At 36.0% G+C, this 23,552-nt stretch overlaps 1 protein-coding gene across 1 annotated transcript in view; it reads left to right on the forward strand.

Annotated features, from left to right (window-relative positions):
- Positions 1–17,124, forward strand: part of cfap58 (cilia and flagella associated protein 58) — a gene marked incomplete at its 3' end in the record, with an annotated part of 145,647 nt that extends 128,523 nt beyond the window's left edge. Inside the window, 5 exon segments of the mRNA NM_001077556.4 lie at positions 10,272–10,391; positions 16,950–17,099; positions 17,102–17,111; positions 17,113–17,118; positions 17,121–17,124. Of these exon segments, the coding sequence (NP_001071024.4) occupies positions 10,272–10,391; positions 16,950–17,099; positions 17,102–17,111; positions 17,113–17,118; positions 17,121–17,124 (290 nt within the window).
- Between the last annotated feature and the right edge of the window lie 6,428 nt (positions 17,125–23,552).

Below are 23,552 nucleotides of genomic sequence, written 5' to 3' on the forward strand. Positions count from 1 at the left end.
GGTGTTAATTAGGTTAACACTGACTGCTTTACAACAACACTATAACTCTTTGTGTAATTATAAAGTCGCTCTGTGTATCGACTTGAGCTCTCGAGCTGCCTTTGATGCTTTTTAAAACAGACCCACCACAGCCGTTAGACAGCGGGGCATTGTTGCATTGTTTTGTAGCTGCTCGCACTGAAAACAGTGACAGCGTTCACAATTTAGCACCGTTTAGGACACAATAGCGAAAAGCCATTGCAGTCAAGACAATGCTGCACTTTTGTAGGCTGAGGACGCTGGTGATTTAGAAACGGTTTCGAGACAGGCTGCATTTGGAATATAATACCCATTATAGATCTTGAAGTATTCACAATGCATCACTTTACTGCAAACAAAGGCCCGGCTCTGTTTTTCCGCACAGATACACACTCTAATTGTTGCATTATTTGCATTGAGGCAGTGTGATAATAAAAAGAAGCACGGCGTGTATCATGTCAGTTAATATTCGTGCAGCCAAATCTGGACAGGCGATTAGCGGTTAAGTATTTATTCATGCGCAGAACGGTCCTGTGACTCATCAGGACTGTTTTACCTTAGCAACAAACTGTTTATTATGCCATACAGTTAATGCTTTAGATTGCATAAAAGGTCAGCTAAACATTCACATCAGAGTTAGATTGAGTTTTCTGAGCTGATGTTTGGAGTTGTGTTAAACATAAAAAATATGTTATTTATTTATTATTACACTACTCTGAAATACTCTATTCTGACTGGTCAGTCGTGACATTATAATGTATATTATTTCAAGATAACAACCACTGAATAATGCAGGCTGATGTGGCATTTTTGAATCACCTTGACTGTCAGTGAATACAGTGCATCCGGTATTCATAGCTCTTGACTTTTTCCACATTTCTTTTTATGTAACAGCTTTATTCTGAAATGGATAAAATTAATTTATTCCCTCAAAATTCTACACACAATATCGCATAATGAAAATGTGAAAAAAAAGCAGAAAAATCACATGTACATAAGTATTCATCGCCTTTGCTGTGAAGCTCTAAATTGAGCTCAGGTACATTCTGTTTCCACTGATCATTCTTGAGATGTTTCAGCAGCTTTATTGGCTTAAATTCGCCTGTGGTAAATTCAGTTGACTGAACATGATTTGAAAAGGCGTACACCTGTCTATATAAGATCCCAGTGTTGACAGTGCATGTCAAAGTACAAAGCAAGCATGAAGACAAAGGAGTTGTCTGTAGACCTCCGAGACAGCATTGTCTCGAGGCATAAGGCTGGGGAAGGTAACAGAAACATTTCTGCTGCTCTGAATGTTCCAATAAGCACAGTGGCCTCCATCGTTTGTAGATGTTCGGAACCACCAGGACTCTTCCTAGAACTGACCGGCCATCTAAGCTGAGTGATTGGGAGAGAAGGGCCTTAGTCAGGGAGGTGATCAATAACCTGATGGTCACTCTGTGTGATCTCCAGTGTTCTTCTGTGGTGAGAGGAGAACCTTACAGAAGGACAACCATCTGTGCAGCAATCCATCAATCAGGCCTTTATGGTAGAGTGGCCAGATGGAAGCCACTCCCTGCCTAGAATTTGCCAAAAGGCCTCTGAAGGACTCTCAGACCATAAGAAACAAAATTCTCTGGTCTGATGAGACTAAAATTAAACTCTTTGGAGTGAATGCCAGGCGTTACGCTAGGAGAAAACTAAGCACTGCTCATCACTAGGCTAATACCATCCCTACAGTAAAGCATGGGGTTGGGAGCAATATGCTGTTGGGATGTTTTTCAGCAGCAGGAACTGGAAGACTAGTCTATGAGCAGGATTTGGGCCACTTTGTGACATCATAAACCCTGGACAACATTGGTAGTTTTAACGAATTGTTCATTGTAGTTCTTCAAAAGAGACTTTTTAAAGCAAAAATAACTTTTTTTGGAGTGTACTTTGAGACTTGTAACTTTGTAGATCTTTTTTTATGACCAAACATACACACTAAACACTGACTAATATCAACATTTTATAAAATAATATAGGACCCCTTTAAAGTCTGGAACAGTTCAACTGGAGTTGAATTTCTTTTGGAAAATTGATGTGACAAATTTATGAAAGGACAAATTTATAAAAGAAACAATACATTTAGGCGACATAGTGACACAGTGGGCAGCAGAATCGCCTTACAGCAAGAAGGTTGCTGGTTCGAGCCTCGGCTGGGTCAGCTGGCATTTCTGTGTAGAGTTTGGCTGTTCTACCCGTGTTCCCATGGGTTTCTTCCGGGTGCTTCGGTTTCCCCCTACAAGTCCAAAGACATGAGCTATAGATGAATTGGGTAAGCTAAATTGGCCGTAGTGTATGTGCGTGACTGAGTGTGTATGGGTGTTTCTTAGTGATGGGTTGCAGTTGGAAGGGCATCCGCTGTGTAAAACATGTGCTGGATAAGTTGGTGGTTCATTCTGCTGTGGTGACCCCTGATTAATAAACGGACTAAGCCAAAAATAAAATAAATGAATGACAAAACATTTATTTCAAAGGATGCACTCAAAAATGAAAGAAACTACTTATAAATGCAGTTTAATAATTAGATTTTTTTTTACAACAATTCAGTTTCTGTTTTCTAGGACAACTGTTTTTAAGACCCTCCTTTCGCCACTTCTATTGGCAACTACAACATGAAATGACTTTTTATACATGCAATATGAAAACAAATGCAAACACTTCTATTGGTAAACATTATTAAAGCCATCAAACGATGTACTGTAAATCAAACGCAATGTTCCAGACAATGCCATCTATAAATAATCAAATCTGAATTCCTCCATTCTCCCTGATTCAGAGGAAATGACAGATAATAGCTGGCTCTCATCCACTGACCGCATCACAAGGCCTTCGAATCCTTATCTCGCTCACTTTCTTTGTCTTTCACTCCATTTCCATCTTCCTCTAACCCAGTCCCATTTTCAATACACACTCATCCTCTTACATAAGAAGTATTTTTACACACCGCTAACTAACAGAAAGCAGCAAACAGGAAGTCACATTGTTTGGTTTCAGTGGCTGTGTATCAGCCTGAATAACCAGAAAGGGCCATGCGATAGTGCACCTGAAGTCGTTTCAGCACGAGCGTGATTTAAAGGCAGATGTTCAGTGTGTCACTCCATTCAGAGATGAAGAAGACATAGTGTGACTGACAGTGACAGAAACACATGCTCCATTTTCACACCCACGCAACGGTTTCCTCTGCCAAAGAATTCGGACGACAATTGCACGTCTGCTGGATTCCGACCTGTCGTATGACGGAGACATCCTTCCCTTGACAGCCAGAGAAGATTTTGACAAGCACAATGACTTTATTTTGTTGTTGTTTTTGCTGTCACGGCAGAAGTGCTGTCACAAATGAGTGGAGGCAAGAATGTGTGACTTTTTTTTTTGCAATGGATCTCAGTTAGTGGGTCACAGGTCAAACTGCGAAGCTGTCTTAAAATAAGGATTTTATCTGGAATCTAACCAGCACAGGCTCATTGGAAATACAATCCCAAATCAGAACAAGTTGGGACAGTATGGAAAACGCAAATACAAAAAGAATATTTTTGAAATACTTAAGAAATAACAGTAAAGTAAACACACTAACAGTAACACAGTCAACAGTAAACACTTGATGTTGCCATTCCCTTTCACAAAACTTAAAATACATTTACAGGAGTGAAGACAAATACAAAACTGAAGACACCAAGTGATGAAGGTTTCAGGTGTAATTGTGTCCCTATCTTCCTCCAAAAAAGTCTTAAGTTGGGCAAGAGTATGGGGTCTTCATTATCGCATGTTCAAAATGTGCCATACCTTATCTATTGAAGACAGGTCAGGCCTGCAGGTAAGCCAGTAAAATACCTGGATACTCATACTTAGCAGCCAAGAGTTTGTAATGTGTGCAGAATGTGATTTTGAATTGTCTTGTTGAACTATGCATGGGTGTCCCTGGAAAAGAAGTCAGCATATTGTGCTCCAAAACCTCTTTACTGCTTTGTAATATTGCTATTTCTTTTCACAACAATTAAACAACGTTTAGGGAATGAAGACACCAAACGATGAATCGTTTCAAGTGTAATTTTTCATTCATTGTCACGTTTTGTGATTTCAAATGTGGCATACATTTTCTGTTGGAGACAGGTTGGGACTGTAGGCAGGCCAGTTAAGTACCTGCATCCTTTTTCTCCACTGCTAGGACTTTGTAATGTGCACAGAATGTGGTTTTGTATTTTCTTGTTGAAATATGCATGGGCATCCCTGGAAAAGAAGGCAGCTTATTGTGCACCACAGTCTCTTTACTACTTTGTGATGTTGCCATTCCTTTTCACAACAATTAAACAACGTTTAGGGACTGAAGACATCAAGTGATGAAGTGTTTCAGGTGTAATTTTTCACTTGGTGTTGCATTTTGCGCTTCAAAATGCACCATACATTCTCTACTGGAGACATGTCGGGACTGCAGACAGGCCAGTCAAATACCAATATCCTCTTCCTTCGCAGCCAATACTTTGAAATGTGTGCAGAATGTAGTTTTGCAATGTCTTGTTGAAATATGCATGGTGTCCCTGGAAAAGAAGGCAGCATATTGTGCTCCAAAACCTCTTTTACCACTTTGTAATGTTGCATTCCTTTTCACAACACACAAAGTATGTTTTTGGACTGAAAACACCAAGCAATGAAGTGTTTAAGGAGTCATTTTTTTGTTGGTTGTTGCATTTTGTGCTTCAAAATACACCAGACATTCTCTGTTAGAGACAGGTCGGGACTGTAGGCAGGCCAGTCAAGTACATGTGTCCTCTTTCATCGTAGCCAGGAGTTTGTAATGTGTGCAGAATGAGGTTCTGCATGGTCTTGTTGAAATATGCATGGTCGTCCCTGGAAAATCTCTACAACTTTTGATTCTTTTTCGCACTAATTATATTTATCACCAAATTAATAACTTAATAAAAACGTTGGCGAGGCAGTGGCGCAGTAGGTAGTGCTGTCGCCTCACAGCAAGAAGGTCGCTGGGTTGCTGGTTCGAGCCTCGGCTCAGTTGCCGTTTCTGTGTGGAGTTTGCATGTTCTCCCTGCCTTCGTGTGGGTTTCCTCCAAGTGCTCCGGTTTCCCCCACAGTCCAAAGACATGCGGTACAGGTGAATTGGGTTGGCTAAATTGTCTGTAGTGTATGAGTGTGTGTGTGTGTGTGTGTGGATGTTTCCCAGAGATGGGTTGCAGCTGGAAGGGCATCCGCTGTGTAAAAACTAGCTGGATAAGTTGGCGGTTCATTCTGCTGTGGCAACCCTGGATTAATAAAGGGACTAAGCTGACAAGAAAATGAATAAATGAATGAATAAAAACGTTAAAGGAACATTCCACTTTTTTTTTTTTTTTTTTTTTTAAACTAGGCTCATTTTAAAGTCAGCTAAAGTTGAGTTTAACATTATTGAATCCATTCAGTCAATCTCCGCTTCTGGTGGGAGCACTTTTAGCTTAGCTTAGCATAAATCATTGAACCAGATTAGACCATTAGCATTTAAAGTTGCACTCTTCTGTAGTCACATCGAACATTGGTAAGTTCTTATGCAATAAAGTCTGAATCCACTTGTTAGCACATATATGATAGCATGTTTTGTATGTGAATAAAATCTTCTTAAATGCCTGTCCCTTCTAAAGAAGGAACAGCGTCACAAACTGTGCTGAGATTTGCCCAGATAGCAAGGTCTGTGATCAACATTCAAGAGAAAAGTAATTCAATAGAGCTTAACTTGTATTGAACCCACAACAATCCGTTTAGGATCTGTATGCAAGAGACATGACAAAAGACTAACCTCTCAGAAAGGAAGGAAAGCCCCAAGCCGTTTGTCATACAGTACATGTTGAGGTTATTCTTCATGATAAATACAGTAAGACAGGCAGACTGAGGTAAACAGACAGGTCGGCGGGTCTCCCACACATGCAAGCAACATTATCAGTATCAAAGCCCAGCTCTCGTCGGGCCCTGAAAATGTTTTTTTAGGATGCTGAAGTGATGTAATCTTTGATAAAGCCCTATGAGTGCAGATGTTTGTGTGAGACACAGAGTTGAGGAAAGGTACAGTCTGACACCGGGTTTGATCTTGGCCTTGTTGTGATCCTATAAAAGTCAGTGTATTAAAGTCCAGATACCTCACAGTCATAAATCATTCATTGGCTGACTCGATCGCTATATCACACACTCTCACTTCACTATTGCTAAAATTTTGAAGAGTTAGCCACCGTGGCTGTGAAAAAACACAGAAAAGTAAAAAGGACACAAAATACTAGAAGCTTCTGAGGGAAAGTGTGTTGAAGAAACACAAATATGCTCATTTTAAAGCTTTAACTAGAATTTGAATCCATTCAGCCGATCTTCAGGTCTAGCGGGAGCACTTTTAGCTTAGCTTAGCATAGATCATTGAATTGGATTAGACCATTAGCATTAATCCAAATTGAGTTTTAGTGATTTCCTGTTTCCAGCTTGAATCTACTTTGGTTAAATCATGTGGTAAGACAGACGGAAAATTAATAGTTGCTATTTTCTAGGCTGATATTGCTAGGAACTATACTAAGAACTAGGAACTTTTCTGCTATACCACAGCTGTAGAAGGCGCAATAATATTATGCAGCATCAGAAAATAGTCCCCAGCTAGGTAACATCGATAATATCGGTAATATCATTGTGCCTTCTACAGTCATGGTATGGCAGCAAATTCCCTTGATTTCTACACCAACATGAGTATAATGAATGAATATAAGAATATTTAAAATTGAAACACAAAAGTTACTGAGTCATTAAATGTTTAAAAAGTAAAAACAAACAAACAAACAAAAAAAACAACAACTATAATTTAAAGAGAACTAGAAGTTTTGAAAACTGAACTGAAACTATATTATTCAAAATAAACTTGTGAGACTTAATTTACATCTTGCGGCAAAATTATTTTATTATAATTATTATGCTTTTAATGAAGTAGCATTTCACTTAGGAGCTCTTTAGACCATGCGCCGTACCGTTTCTCCGGGTTCCATAATGTCTTTAAATAACTAATTATCTAGGCCTATTTAATTATTCATTTAATATTTATGTAAAAAATTAGAAAATGTAAATGAAAACGTAAATGAAAAAGCTTGTTTATTGACTGTCTTAGTCCTATTACTTTAAAATAACAAACACTGTACATCACTTATATTTAGGCTAATACGCTGCTTTATTTATTTATTTATATAGGCCTACTTATTTGTGTAGATATGTTTGTAATTTCATTTTTGTTGTCTTTTAGGCTTATTTCTTTAATTTTACTTTCTAAAATAAATCCTTATTTTTCTTAACACATTTACAATGATAATAAAGCTTGTTAACAAGTTTTTAACGATTAATGAAGAATTATAATGCTTTGTTTTATTATTTCATCTTCGTTTACAATTCGCTAAATATTTACAGCTACTGTAAGTTTCTGTCCGTTTGCATCACGCCCCTTTGTGCCCCCTGGTAGCATAGTTGCAACCAGAGGTTATACCTAAAAAGACGTTCTTAATCATTTAGTGCAGCGGCGGTGCCATTCACGCCGGTAATGGTCCTTTTGAAGTGTCACCCACTATACCTACACATATCAGCCTATAGAAAATAGCAGCTTTTCATTTTCTGTCAGTCTTTGTTCATGATGTAAGTTCAGAAAAGTCAAGCTTTAATAAGAAAAAAAATGCTAATGGTCTAATCTGATTCAATGATCTATGCTAAGCTAAGCTAAGAGTGCTCCTATCAAACCCCTATCTTGGCTGAATGGATTAAAAAATGATAAAACTCAACTGTTTAACTCTAGGGAGTCTATTTCTAAAAAAAAACGCTTAAGCTTTTGACTCTGCGGAAAATCTATAGTAAATGCATGTGTGTGTGTGTGGACGCATTTAAGACAAAGAAGTGTTTTGTGGTTGCAAAGGCCATGAGTGTGTCTTCATTGAAAATGCCGGTCCTTTTGATCATGAACGATGTTCTTTCAGACAACCTAAACCCTCTGGATTCGGGATTTCTCCAGTGGCACATCATTTATATTCCGTGGAAAATTCAGAGCCTTTATATTAGTGATCATTTTCGACAGCAGACAGTTTGCATTTATTAGCATTGATGAGTTCAAACTGGTCAGTGCTCACTCTCTAATTAGCATCAGTGATGATCCACACAAATGTGTGTGTGTGATACTGTAACTTGGTCAGTGCTTTGATGAAATCTTAGTTATCCATCTTTCTTTCCTCCAAACACTTGGATAATTAACACTAGCTTGCAAAATGAATTAGCTGTCAGTCTCCTGAATACAGCTGGGGTTTTTTTCTGTGATGTGACACTGAAAAATGGCTTCATCGCTTTTGATCATACCACTAACAATAAACAAGAGATCTCTATAATGCTCTGAACTCACAGTGAACTAACAAATATCTTAAGTCTTTTGAAGAGAGAGAGAAAAAAAAACAACAACTTATATTTAGAGATAGACTTTTGCATATCAATGAACTTTCATATTGTTATAGATGGTAAATTTAGATTTAAAGTTAGTGACAGTTCGGAAATATTTAGATGAACAGCACTGGGAATTTTCGCTCTACACATAAAATAAAACCACTTATGAATAAAATTAGAGTGCTTTTAATAAGCATTTTATGTCGTGCTTTATGTTTAAGGCAAAAATATTAGCATTCCTATGAAATTGTAATTCTTTTTCAGATATTTTCAAAGTGCTGTTTAATAGAGAGCCTTTTTCTTTCAACGTATTTTAACCATATACTCACTGGGCACTTTATTAGGTACACCTATCCAACTGCTTGTTAACGCAAATTTCTAACCAGCCAATCACATGGCAGCAACCCAATGCATTTATGCATGTAGACATGGTCAAGATGATCTGCTGCAGTTCAAACTGAGCATCAGAATGGAGAAGAAAGGTGATTTAAGTGACTTGGCATGGTTGTTGGTGCCAGACGGGCTGGTTTGAGTATTTCGGAAGGTGCTGATCTACTGGGATTTTTACGCACAATCATCTCTAGAGTTTACAGACAATGATCTGAAAAAGAGAAAATATCCAGCAAGCAGTAGCTCTGTGAGCGCAAATGCCTTGTTGATGCCAGAGGTCAGAGGAGAATGGCCAGACTGGTTCCAGCTGATAGAAAGACTACAGTGACTCAAATAACCACTCGTTACAAACGAGGTATGCGGAAGAGCATCTCTGAACACACAACATGTCGAACCTTGAGAGTACAATTCGCCCAGGCTCACCAAAATTGGGCAATAGAAGATTGGAAAGCATTGCCTGAACTGATGAGTCTCGATTTCTGCTGTGACATTCGGACTGTAGGGTCAAAATTTGGCGTCAACAACATAGAAGCATGGATCCATCCTGCCTTGTATCAATGGTTCAGGCTGGTTATGGTGGTGTATTGGTGTGGGGGATATTTTTTTGGTACTTTGTTGAATCTACGCCACAAAAGGTTAAGGCAGTTCTGAAGGTAAAAGGGGTCCAACTCGGTACTCGTAAGGTGTACCTAATAAAGTGGCTGATGAGTGTGGTTTTAATAACAAATTTTGAAGAACTATTGTCTATATACTATTGTCTTTGCCATGATGACAGTGCATAAAGTTTTACTACTTATTTTGCAAGATACTTATATGCAGTTTAAAGTGCAATTTTAAGGCCTAACTAGGGTTAATGAGATAATTAGGCAAGAAGGTCGCTGGGTCGCTGGTTCGCTGGTTCGAACCTCAGCTCAGTTGGTGATTTTGTGTTTGCATGTTCTCCCTGCCTTTGCGTGGGTGCTCCGGTTTCCCCCACAGTCCAAAGACATGTGGTACAGGTGAATTGGGTAGGCTAAATTGTCCGTAGTGTATGAGTGTGTGTGTGAATGGGTGTGTGGATGTTTCCCAGAGATGAGTTGTGGCTGGAAGGGCATCTGCTGCGTAAAAACTTGCTGGATAAGTTGGCGGTTCATTCCACTGTGGCGACCCTGCATTAATAAAGGGACTAAGCCGACAAGAAAACAAATGAATGAATGAAAAGAAATAAGACTTTTACAAAAGAAATAAAAATGCATTTTTTTTCAATTGATCCTTATTTCTTTAATGCTTTTACAATGTAGATTATGTCAAAGCAGAATAACATAGAAGTTTTAGTAAATGTATAGTCCAGTTTTCAGAGTTGAAGTTGTTTTGTTACCTTTGAAATGTACATAGTAGTTGTTATAGTAAATGTGGTGTGTATTTTGTGTTTGCAGGAGAAAGAGAAACTTTATGTTGAGCTGAAACACATTCTTGCTCGGCAACCTGGACCTGAAGCTGCTGAAAAACTGCAGGTTTATCAGCGAACACTCCGAGAGAAGACCAAACAACTGAAGGTGCTCTTCTTACCTTATCTATTCTCTGAAATCTAGAAAAATACTTACATTTTTTTTATAATAATAATAATAATAATAATAAAATTAATAATAATACTAATACTACTACTACTACTACTACTACTACTACTAATAATAATAATAACAACATCAATAATAATAATAATAACATTATTAATAATAATAATAATAATAATAATAATAATAATAATAATTACGCTAATAATAATAATAATAATAAAAAAATTAATAATAATAAAATTTATATTAATAGTAATAATAATAATAAAATAATAATAATAATGATAATAAAGTAATACATTTTAAAATGTATAAAAGTTAATTGAATAAATTGTCAAATTAAAAATGTATACAAAACCCCTATTTATTTACACTATTTATTTATTCTTTTTGTTTTTAGCTACTTTTCCTCTGTAAAACGTTTTTTCCACTGCCTTTTTTTTCTCTCTCACATAAATCATTCGTCACTCCTCTCCCATCACACAAAATGAATAATTAGTTACTTCACCACTTAATTAAGAGTGCAGGTCCATCTGGAGACAGCGACCACTAATGTCATTTTTAATGAGTGGGTTCAGTTTAAGCTTCCTCGCCCCGTCCTATTAAAAAAAGCAAGAAGCAGAGATGAGAGCAGTTAAAAACTTATGAGACTTCGCTGAGCCTTATTTGACCTTATAATATCCATATGGCCTTGATATATGGGTTGATCTTTAAGCTGCGTTTTGATCAGGTTTTTGTGATGTAATGACCGACATTAGGATCAAGGAAACTGGCTCAGGATTTAAAAACTCTGCTGTCGGGACTATAGATGGTGCTCTGTTGCATTGGCCATTCTTTAGAAAAATGGACTTAACAGACTTTAAAGACCTTAGCTCGGCAATTTTAGCGCTGATCTATTAGAATATCTGCAGTGTGGAGTATAAAACTCACTGGCACCCTTGAACTTAAAAATAACAGCCTGAGGGTGGCATGGAGGCCCTTAGAGTAAAAAAAAAAAAATAAATAAAATATATATATATATATATATATATATATATATATATATATATATATATATATATATATATATATATAGTGTTGTAAAAATGTGTATTCCCCCTTAACGTACCATACCTCTTATTTATTTTATGACTATTCTTCACACTTTAATGATTCAGATCATCGAGCAAATTTAAATTAAAGTCAAAGTTACACAATTAAACCCATCATGTAGTTTTGAAACAAACGTTTTTATTATTAAGTGAAACATATTAATACAGAACTACATAGCCCTGTATGAAAGTGTTTGCCCCTTAAACCTAATAACTGGTTGGAACACTGATAGTAGCAGGAACTGCAATCAAACACTTTCAACAACTTGCAATGAGTTTGTTACAGCACTATGGACTCATCCAGGCACAATTGTTGTAATTCAGCCACATTAGAAGGTTTTTGAGCATGAATTGTCATTTAAGGCCACAGCATTTTAATTGGAATCAGGTAAGGACTTGACTAGGCCACTGTAATATCAGAAAAAAAAATCATTAAGGGGCAAACATCACTGCATATACAATAAAACACACACACACACACACACACACACACACACACACACACACACACACACACACACACACACACACACACACACACACACACACACACACACACACACACACACACACACACACACACACACAAGTAACAGTGTCGAGTCCCACCAGTGGCGATATACAGCCACATCGCAATGCTACAAGTGTAATACTGGCTTTATACAACAGTTCAACAGCATAATCATGTATATGTAAAAAAAAATCAAACACGGAGAGTCTCAAAATCCCTTTTGTTTGAGGAACTACTTTCTTCTGCCTTTTATTTATATCTGCAGCTGAATGTCAAAACAGCTGAAACTGTTGCTATTTTTGTTAGTATTTGAATGATTCTCTAGCGTAATATCTAGTGATGACAAAACAGCTGATTTTGCTCACATTTTAGGATTATAAGGCTGAACGGCATGAAAGGTCATCAGTCTACAGAGAATTCTCAGTGTTTCTCTGTTGCAATCGCAATTTCACAATAATTCACCTGAAAAGCCAGAGCAAAGCAAACACTACCACACTCAAAAAAAAAATTTGTTGGGGACAACACAAATAAATTGTGTGGAACCCTGCATTTTTTAAAGTGCAGATTACTATTGTATAAATAAAGCAATACAAAATACAAAAGAGAAAGATCGACTTAGAATGTCACTTACCCGATTTATAAGGATTTGATCCGCTGTAGTTTGAAATTTACTCTAAGAAAGTGCTGTTTTTTCACCTAAGGACTTATTATGCGGTTTCTGTCACCATTTTGAGGTGGAACGTTAACCCTCACTTTCTTTGATCTGCTCATATAGGTTGATGGCGGCCGATGCACTGAATCCAATGCTCTGAAAGTATAAATATTTTTTAAAAAGGCATTATCCTTATAAATAAACTGTATAGTTGCAATCTAAACAACATGCTTGACTAAAAAAGCCTCAAAAGTACATTGTGTTGTCCAACAGCAGCAATATTTGTCAAACTGTACAAATATTTTACACATGCTTGAAGGGTTAAGAGGCTGTATGAGTGCTGTTATTTGAAGAATATTGCACGGCTATCAGCCAATAATATTCAAGAACCAGACAGAACTGTTGTTAAAATATACATATTGTAGTTTTGACACAATATGTATTGTATTTTTCACAACATCTATTTAAACAAGGAACTTTAAAATATATTTTGCCTAATTATTTTCTAAGAAAATACATTAATGTTACATTAGCAGAAAATTTCATTGATGCCAAAAACGCCCTAAGCAAGGAACACATTTTAAATGGTCAAATGATAATCCAAATACTTTCAAGGCGAGTTTAAAACGAGTTACGCTGTGCAAGCATCACTGGCGAAGATTTAAATAAACAAAGCCTATCGTAATTAACATTAGAACAGAAGCAGTTCTAATGAGCTGAAGGGCAAAATCTTGCCATTCTTTGTTTTGATTGAAGCGTGCCCTCTTGCTTCAGCCCCCTTTAGGAAATTAACATTAATTAACACCGGTCTTTGGACTCTCCATGCTTGTTTGGAGTTTTGTTTTTGTAAAACACCCGTGCAAGTCGGAATCTTATTATTTGCTGCATGAAACCTCACAGCAGATTAAGTGTTTTGTTGATTTAAAATCTTATAGTGAATCGTTTGAATGATGAATGATTGAACAATATATTTTAGCTCAATTTACAACCCAAATTTGAACTATCGAATATGTTTCAGATGTCTCATATTTAATAGATACTTTCGATACTAAACTTTGCTGAAGTCATTGCAAGATCTTATCAAAGTTATGGAAAATATTACTTTAATTTAAAAATATATCATCAAAAATATGTCATCTTTTATTATTAATATTTATTATATATTTATTAATATGTTACAGTATGTGTCACAAGCTCATTTTTTATTAATGGATGATTGAACAATGCAATGTTTTGGTTAATTCACAGCCTTAATTTGAATTTTCTTCAGATTAGTTTATGTTTTCACAGATTATAGATATTGTATCATTGTTTTGTTTTATTTTATTTTTATTTATTAAAAATATATATTTATTCAAATTTATACATTTTTAATAAATTTCCAATTTTCTAAATAAACATTATTAATATTTAATTAAAACATAAAAAACAACAACAATTCATTGTCCTTAATTACATACATTTTTTTATTTTAATTAAATTTTATTTTATTTTACTTATATGTCACAGTATTTGTCAAGATCTTTTTATTATTGAATGATTGAACAATACAATGATTTGTCCAATTCACAGCCTTAATTTGAATTTCCTTTAGATTTCTTTAGGTTTTCTCAGACAATTATATTTATACATTTTTTATGCATATTAAATTTTCTAAATAAATTATATTTTTAAAAACATCAAAACAACATTTAATTTAATTTAATTTAATTTAATTTAATTTAATTTAATTTAATTTAATTTAATTTAATTTAATTTAATTTAATTTAATTTAATTTAATTTAATTTAATTTAATTTAATTAGATTTGATTTAAATGTTACAGTATGTGTTAAAAATATCATTTTATAAAAGGGTGATTAAACTGCAATGTTTTGCTCAATTCACAGCCTTAATTTGCATGTCCTTCAGATTTGTTTTGGTTGTCGCAGATTATATATATGTTCAATACTTTATCATTGCAAGAACTTGTTACTTTCATTAAATAATATTTTAATTAAAAACCATGTGAAACAAAAAAAAATTATTGTCATTTATTTTTTTATTCATTTTATTTGTTTATGTATTTATTGAGTTATTATTTATTTATATTTAAAATGTATTTATATTTTAATGTATAATAAAGTTTTAATACACTCCCACTTTTCTAAATAAATAATATTTTAATTATAAACAACAACAATCCATTTAATTTATTTAAATTTTTTAATTTATTTAATTAATTAAATTTAATTCATATTTTTATTATTCATTTGAAATTCACATTTTTTTAATTTATTGATCTATTTTTTTAAAACCTATTCCTTTTTTTAAATTGATGCACTGCTTCATTGAATAGTTAAATCCACACCCAGCTCTCGACTACACAGCACATTTGGGAATTCTCCATGTAAAGTCTCCTCTTTAAGCGCCTCTCTCTTCTGCCTGTATCTTTTGATTTACCGAGCTCTGGGCCGTCGGGTCACCTGCACTATGTGGGTGGTTTCCGGCGCCATCGCATGAATGACAATTAGAGCTTGACTGATATGTGCAAAGATTGACGGAGATCAATGATCTGCCGCAGAGGAAATCTCTCCATTTCTCGCTCGCAGGAGAAATGAGCTGGCCAACACATCCTCAGCCATAGATCACTACTGTACAACTAGGACACATTTATAGCGGAGAGGGCGAGAGCGGCTACACGAATGTTTTAAAGTAATTGACAAATGGCCTCTTAGATGCTCTGCAATATTTAGATGGTTTGCAGCATAACTAAAGCGCCAAAAGCTGCAGATATTGAAGAAATAAGCTGCTTGAGGATGTGAGTTACAGTGTTTACCATGATTTTGAGCTGTGTTTAGGCATTTATGTTGAGCTAGGAGCAGATAATTTATTGCTTTCATTAAAATGATAGTTAAATAAGAAAATAGCTACACAATTAGTTAAAAAGTAACAAAAGTAATCACTAAACAAGTAGTCTAGATGATTAGCATAAATGCAAGCTATTTCACTTCTGAATTAATCAAAGAAATTATAGTTTTTCTTATAGTCTAATTTTAGTAGCATTTGATAGGCTGAATTGTTTTTAAAATTTTAATTTCGCAAGTGTATGCTCATTGTTTAATCACGACTTATTGTTCACTTACAAAAATACATTTACTTAATATTAAAATATACCTAAATTAACTTTAGCGTGACAAACTGGATGTAATTACACTGAAATTACTGTTTTTGCTTTAGAGGTTCATGTTTGCTGGCAAGTTTGTAGAAATGAAGACATTGATGTAAAATTTGCATGTAAAAGTAAACAGCACACTCACTCAGTTTTATCACATTTATCACATAGCTTGATTAAAAATGCTGTGCTGTTTCATCATAAATTTGGATAAAATGTGGATAAACATTTTGTTTTAACCAATCAGTTAAATGATTTTTTTTTGCTAAAAGTTAACTTAAATATATTTTCATTTAAGAAAGAAAAAAGAAAGAATTAAATAAATATTTAAAGGGAAGGAAGAAAGGAGTGAAGAAAGGAAGGATGGATGCATGGATAGATGAATAGATGGATGGATATATAGATGGATGGAAGAAAGGAAAGGATGATAGAGAGAGAAAGAAAGAAGGTGGACCAAAAGATTTAAATGGAAGGAAGGATGGATGGATGGATGGAAGGAAGGAAGGAAGGAAGGAAGGAAGGAAGGAAGAAAGGAGAGAATGAAAGAGAAAATGAAAGATAAAGGAAGGAGAAGGACCAGAATATTCAAAGGGATGGATGAATGGATGGATGGATGGATGGATGGATGGATGGATTGATGGGTGGGTGGAAGGAAGGAAGGAAGAAAGAAAGGAGAGAATGAAAGAGAAAATGAAAGATAAAGGAAGGAGAAGGATCAGAATATTCAAAGGGGTGGATGGATGGATGGATGGATGGATGGATGGATGGATGGAAGGAAGAAGGAAGGAAGGAAGGAAGGAGAGAATGAAAGATAAAGGAAGGAGAAGGACCAGAATATTTAAAGGGAAGGATGGATGGATGGATGGAGAAAAGGAAAGAAAGAAAGAAAGAAAGAAAGAAAGAAAGAAAGAAAGAAGAAAGAAAGGGAAGGAAGAAAGAATGATGGATGGATGTAAGGAGAGGATGAAAGAGAGAGAAAGAAAGAAGGAGGACTCTTCCAGCTGCAACCCATCACTGGGAAACACCCATACACTCTCAAAAAAAAAATCATTCATTAATTTCAGTACAGTCCAATTTCGAAAAGTTTGTTTAAGATGTCTGAATCCAATCCAGTTTGTTTTTGTCCACAGGCTCTCACAGCAGAACTCAACATGCACGAGTCCCAGGCTGAAGGCTACAAGTATGAGATTGAACGTCTGGTCCATGAGCTCCAGGAGGTCAAGAAAAAATACTTCGCGCAGAAACGGAAAGATCAGGAGAACAGGTGAGAAAGAAAGCTGTTGGCCCAAAAACGACAAGTACTGTACTCATCCTGAAGCCCTTCTTAACTTCTTTCTTTCTTCTGTGGAGTGCAAAAGAAAAACTTTGGAGATTCTTTTTCCATTTACACTTTGGACTTTACCACACATTACAATAGTCAGGGATTTTACGGCCCATATATGTATAAATCAGAATCAAAATCAGAAGAATCAGAATCTTTATTGTCATTGTACAAAATACAATTAAATGTATGTTTACCCTTCCCTTCAGTACAGTCCTATTTATCTAAAACAACAACAATAATTACAAGAGATAAAAAGATAAAATGGCAACAATAATTAATCATTAAAGGAGTAACAATATAGTACTAAAAGTGTGTATGATGTGCGTATAAAGTGGCAAGTGCATTTTCTAGCTTTTTTAAAATTAAAAGTGAATTATATGTGGGCCAGAAAGGCATCCAATTTAATAACCAAGAGTATAAAGTGGCAGGTGCATTTCCTAGCCGCAAGTATCCATCTATCTATCTATCTATCTATCTATCTATCTATCTATCTATCTATCTATCTATCTATCTATCTATCTATCTATCTATCTATCTATCTATCTATCTATCTATCTATCTATCTATCTATCTATCTATCTATCTATCTATCTATCTATCTATCTATCTATCTATCTATCTATCTATCTATCTATCTATCTATCTATCTATCTATCTATCTATCTAAAACACTGGCATCGTTTTCTCGTCCTCATTAAAATGACTGATTATTAAAATGAAAGCAGTGACCGCTGCTGCTTACAAAAGAAAGTGTATTTTTTTTTAAATCTTGAGCTCTTGAAAGCAGCAGGACTGTGGGTACACGATCATCGCTCTATGTCCAGTCTATTTCAAAAGGAACCAATCGTACCCGTTGCGCTTCCTCTAGGCTTTGCGCAAGTAAACGGGACCGCGTGTGCGCTTTAAACAGTTGTGCGCATCACATCAGCTGTTAGCGCGAATGATCATGCTCTCATTCTGTATTCACCATTATTTAGCTTGCGCGAACAGTTATTTTTGTCAGTCGTGCTCCTTCTCGATTCTAATATCACATTAGCATGACTATCGGGTCATGCTTATTGTCGAACCCTGCTTTTAAGAAAACTACAATTTAAAAATGATTTCCGACCAGCCAAAGTGGCTAGTGGAGGTGTCTGTTTAACCCGCCACAGCTCAAATCTACCCGCATTTGGCAAGTTGGCGGGTGTTATATTATATATATATTATATTGTATATATATTGTATTGTATACTGTTTGTATGTATATATATATATATATATATATATATATATATATATATATATATATATATATATATATATATATATATATATATATATATATATATATATATATATATATCTGGCTTAGTGCCTCATTTAGCAGAGGTTGCCACAGCAGAATAAACCGCCAACTATCCCAACATATGTTTTATGCAGCGGATGCTCTTCCAGCTGCAACCCAGTAATGAGAAACACCTTAAACACTCACTCGTTCACACCCTACAGTCAATTTTGTTCACCCAATACACCTATTGCACGTTTTTGGACTGGGAGGAAATCGGAGCACCCAGAGGAAACCCACGCCAACACATGGAGAACATGCAAACTCCACACAGAAATGCCAACTGACCCAGCCAGGATTAGAACCAGCGACCTTCTTGCTGTGAGGCAACAGTGCTAACCACTAAGCCACCACACCGTCGTTATATATTTTTTTACATGATTTAAAAATGCTTCTGGCTGTGAAATAATTTTTTCAGCGTTGACATGACAGCACATTAGCACTACTTAGCAAGAACAACAATACTACATAGAAATGCATGTAGATATTTACAACCATTTTTGGCTGATGAAAATTTAGTGTATACCCATATTAAATATTGTTATGACACACTTCTTTTGTGATTTTATATCTTTTAATTTTATAGATGTTAGAATTCATTAAAAAATGACCAGACACTTGTTCTTTGTTTCACATACTCACCAGTATCTTTTTTTTTTTTTTTTGTGATCGGGAATGTTAATCTTGGTCCCTATAATGAAGATTTGTGTGTAAAACAAGCTCAAAAGTCATATTAGCCACTTTTATGACAGCTAAAGTGTTTTTGCATGCTTTTTAAACTTTGAAATAATCAGTCATTTTAATGAGGATGAGAAAACGATGCCAGCGTTTTAATAACTGGCTAAACTAAAGTGCTCAAATATAACCACATCCTAGAAAATGAGTATGTGTGTGCATGTGGACTCAAGTGGAAATGTTAATCCCAAATCAGCGTAAAATGCAACATTATACCAATAGTATACAGAATTATTAGTCTTCCTGAATTATTTGCCCCCTGTATATTTTCTCCCAATTTCTGTTTAATGGAGAGAAGATTTTTTCAACACATTTCCAGATATAATAGTTTTAATTTCTAATAACTGATTTATTTTATCTTTGCTTTGATGACAGTACATAGTATTTTACTAGATGTTTTTCAAGAGACTAGTATTCAGCTTAAAATGACATTTAAAGGCTTAATTAGGCAGTTTAGGGTAATTAGTCAAATCAGTGTATAATGGTGGTTTGCTCTTTAGACAATGGAAAACAAATCTTGCCTATGGGGGCTAATGATTTTGACCTTAAAGTGGTAAAAAAAAAAATTAAACTCCTTTTATTCTAGCCGAAATAAAACAAATAAGACTTTCTCCAGAAGAAAATATATTATCAGCCATACTGTGAAAATTTCCTTGCACTGTTAAACATCATTTGGCAAATATTTTTTAATAATTCACTGGAGAGCTAATCTTTCTGACTTCAGCTGTAAGTAGGAAGCGGCAGTATCTGTATGTGCATGGTGTCTGTGTATCGGTATATCTCACGGCCCTGGACAGAAAATGACCTTCAATATTGCCGACAAGCAGACATGAACGGCAGCCTCTGACACGGGCCCAAAATGATACCTCAAATAACGGGCGGGAGAAGGAAAAAGGCATTTGGAGTCGCAGAGAAATCAATGAGCCAGTGAATTGGAAAGATTTCTCTCATTTCATCTCTGTGTTCTCGGGAGCAAATCATGACACCCGAAAATTATAGAGTGATGCAAAGCCAGTCTGAGGAATTGGAGAAAAACGCTGATTAGTAAAGAGCCTGGCAACAGTTCCACTGCTATTGACCTTTGATCTAATGAAATTATGACTAATCGTGTGGTATTTTAAAAGCGTGTCTGTTGTTGTTTAACCCGGGGAGTCTTATTTTCTAAAGCACTTTCTTGCGAGAGCATGTTTCGTTGGTTGAAGATTGATTTGTATGCAATCTTCTAATCATTATCATTTGCAACTTACAGGTGATGTCAGCATTATGAGCCTCCCTGTATTTTTTCCCCCCAATTTCTGTTTCGCGGAAAGATGATTTTTTAAGCACATTTATTAACATAATAGTTTTAATAACTCATTTCTATTAGCTGCTTTCTTTTATTTTTGTCATGTACAGAATATTTTACTAGATATTTTTCAAGATACTAGTATTCAGCTAAAAGAGGAGTTTAAAAGTTTAACTAAGCTTAATTAGGCAGGTTAAGATAATTAGGCAAGTCATTGTATAATGATGGTTTGTTCTGTAGATAATAAAAATGCTTGAGAGGGCTAATAGTATTGACCTTAAGATGTTTTTCAAAAATAAAAACTGCTTTTATTCTATCTGAATTGAAACAAATACAATTTTCTCTAGAAGAAAAAAAATATTATAGTGTAACCCTGCCGGTTCTACACCACCCAACCCGCATCAAGCTGGGATCGTACCAGTAACTCTTCGCATGAGAGCCAGTTGAGTCGGGTTCACATGCACAGCACTGCACTAATTGGACTCTGTTACATCCCCCCTCCCCCCTCCCCTAAACCTCACTCCCATCGTAGTGATGGCACCAATGGAACCACGCCGGTCCTACACTACCCAACCTACTTTAAGCTGCTGGGATTGAACTGGTGACTCTCCTCATTGGAGTCAGTTCCTCTAACAAGGAGGCTAAAGATCATGACCCCTTGTGTCTGTCTCTAGAGCACCTTTTCAGGTTCAGAGGAGTGAGGTTTACCTGCACAGCACTAGCTGGCCTCTGTTACACTCACCCCCCTTAACCTCACTCCCATCCATGTCATGGCACCAATGTAACCTGCCGGTCCTACACCATCAGAACTGGGATCAAACAGGTGAATCTCAGCATGGGAGTTGGCTGCTCTAACAAGGAGGCTAAAGACCATGGCCCCTAGTATCTGTCACTAGAGCACCTTTTTGGGTTCAGAGGAGTGAGGTTTACCTCAGTTCAATAGGAAATATTGTAAAAAAAAAAAAAAAAAAACTTGCTCGATTAAACTTCATTAGGCCTACCAGGGCTACTAATTTTGACTTCAACTTGTGCATACTTATCACAATTCTTCATATTCATCACTCTTTTTGTGCCCACACACACACACATTGTAAAACAATGCTGGGTTCCACACTATCGATTTGGGTTGAGAGAAAATGAGGGACTTAAGTTAAATTATTAGTTTTTACAAACTTGAATTGAACATAAAACAATTCAGTTGAACCAAAATAATAATAAATAAATACCTCATGAATGGCGATGTTTCGGCACATTTTAAATAAGCAGTTTGAACAAACAGCAAGCATCATTTTTATGAATGCAGGGTCTTCATTTGTGAAATATGAGCAGAGCTAATTTGCGTGTAAATCCATTCTCATGTGCAGTAAATGCCTCAGAATTCAAGGCTACAATTTACACAGGTAAGATTGCAACGCAAATGAGCTCAGCATGAAGAAGTTCCATACAATGCTTCAGTCAAAGCCTAAATTGGGAAAGCCTGTCAAAGCGGTCCTATTATTCTTTTTACACTTGTCCTTTCATCCTTTTGTTAAACATGATTAAATCTATAGTTGTAATACACAAAGTCTCTCCAAAAAAGGAGTTATTCTCTGTTAAAGCAAAGCACTGTTTCTAAACTTCCTCAAATGTCTTAAATATAGTCCAGATTATTTTCAACCCAAGGGGGAAGGGTCTGGTTGATGTTTGTTAGTAGTTTGTTGTCTTCATAGGGGCTTAACTCCCAATTCATGGTTGTGAAAACAATGGATTTAAATACAAAAATCAATTTCTTGTTAGTTCTGCAAATCTTTTTCCATAAAAAGCACATTCAGAGTTGTTGCGTAGAATGAAAAATGGTAAGCGGCAAACTGAAGGTGAAAAAAGCAATAAGTGTGTGTCGTTTATCTGATCAGTCAAATGCAGTGTTTGTGAAAATGTGTTATAGGCAGTTTTTGATGCAAGTAGAGAAAACGAAAATAATATAAAGCCCTTCATGACATGCATTTATTCTATTCTTTTGTATATTCAGATTGGCACTCAAAACCTACCTTGTGGACAACATAATTGATTTCCACTGTGTAATGCTAAATTGTGCAGTTAGTTTAGATTAGGAGTGTCAGATTCAGTTCCCCGAGGGTCGCAGTCCTGCAGAGTTCCAACCCTGCTTCAAAACACTTACCTGTAGATTTCAAACAAGCCTGGAGGAGTCAATTAATTTGATCATGTGTGTTTAGTTAAGGTTAAAGCTTAACTGTGCAGAGCTGTGGCTCTCCAGGAACTGAGTTTGACACCTGCGATTTAAATACATGAAACAAAATTTTGGTATAGGAAACCGGTCACTGTTTGCTTGTCATTATGCTTCATCGGTTACAGAGACTAAGGGTGCTTTCACACCTGTGAATCGATTCAGTTGTTCTGAAACAGAGATTACAAATGTTACATTGTTGCTCTTTGCTCTGGGAGCGGTTCGCTTTCACACTGCAAAGTTTCTAATCGGACCAAAAGAGCTAAAACTAGTCACGTGCGAGTAAACTCTCCTTACATTGGTCAGAGTGTCAGGGTTTAATTTGCAGTGTCCCGCTCAGCTGTCAGGAGAGGTGGTGGTTTGGTGGTGATTGACAATGTGCGCGTGACGTGTCTGAAGAGTGAGGAGAGATGCGGTGGGGAGGAGTGAGAAGGATGCGCGACGTAGTCTATTTGAGGACCGGGAGTGGGGACGCGAGATTACCGGGAGATTATCACTTGTTTGCGGGCATCCGGAGATTCGCAAAATTTCCCACCCTACTCACAATTCTCTCTTCATATACCCGTATGCCTATTACATATCTATAAAACACAGTGATATTGCCACAGTGGAATGAACCGCCAACTATTCCAGCATATGTTTTACACGGTGGATGCCCTTCCAGCCACAACCAGCACTGGGAAACACCTATGCACTCTCACATTCACACACTCAAAGGCCAAAAAATAAAAAGTAATCCCTTTCTTTTTCTGCAGAAAAGTAATCTAATTACAGTAACTAGTTACTTAGTAACTAATTACACCTAACACTGACCTGTTCGTAAGAGTTTTGAGGCCAACTT

The sequence above is a fragment of the Danio rerio genome, chromosome 1, assembly GCF_052040795.2.
Source record: "Danio rerio strain M-AB ecotype USA chromosome 1, GRCz13ab, whole genome shotgun sequence".
Lineage (NCBI taxonomy): Eukaryota > Metazoa > Chordata > Actinopteri > Cypriniformes > Danionidae > Danio > Danio rerio.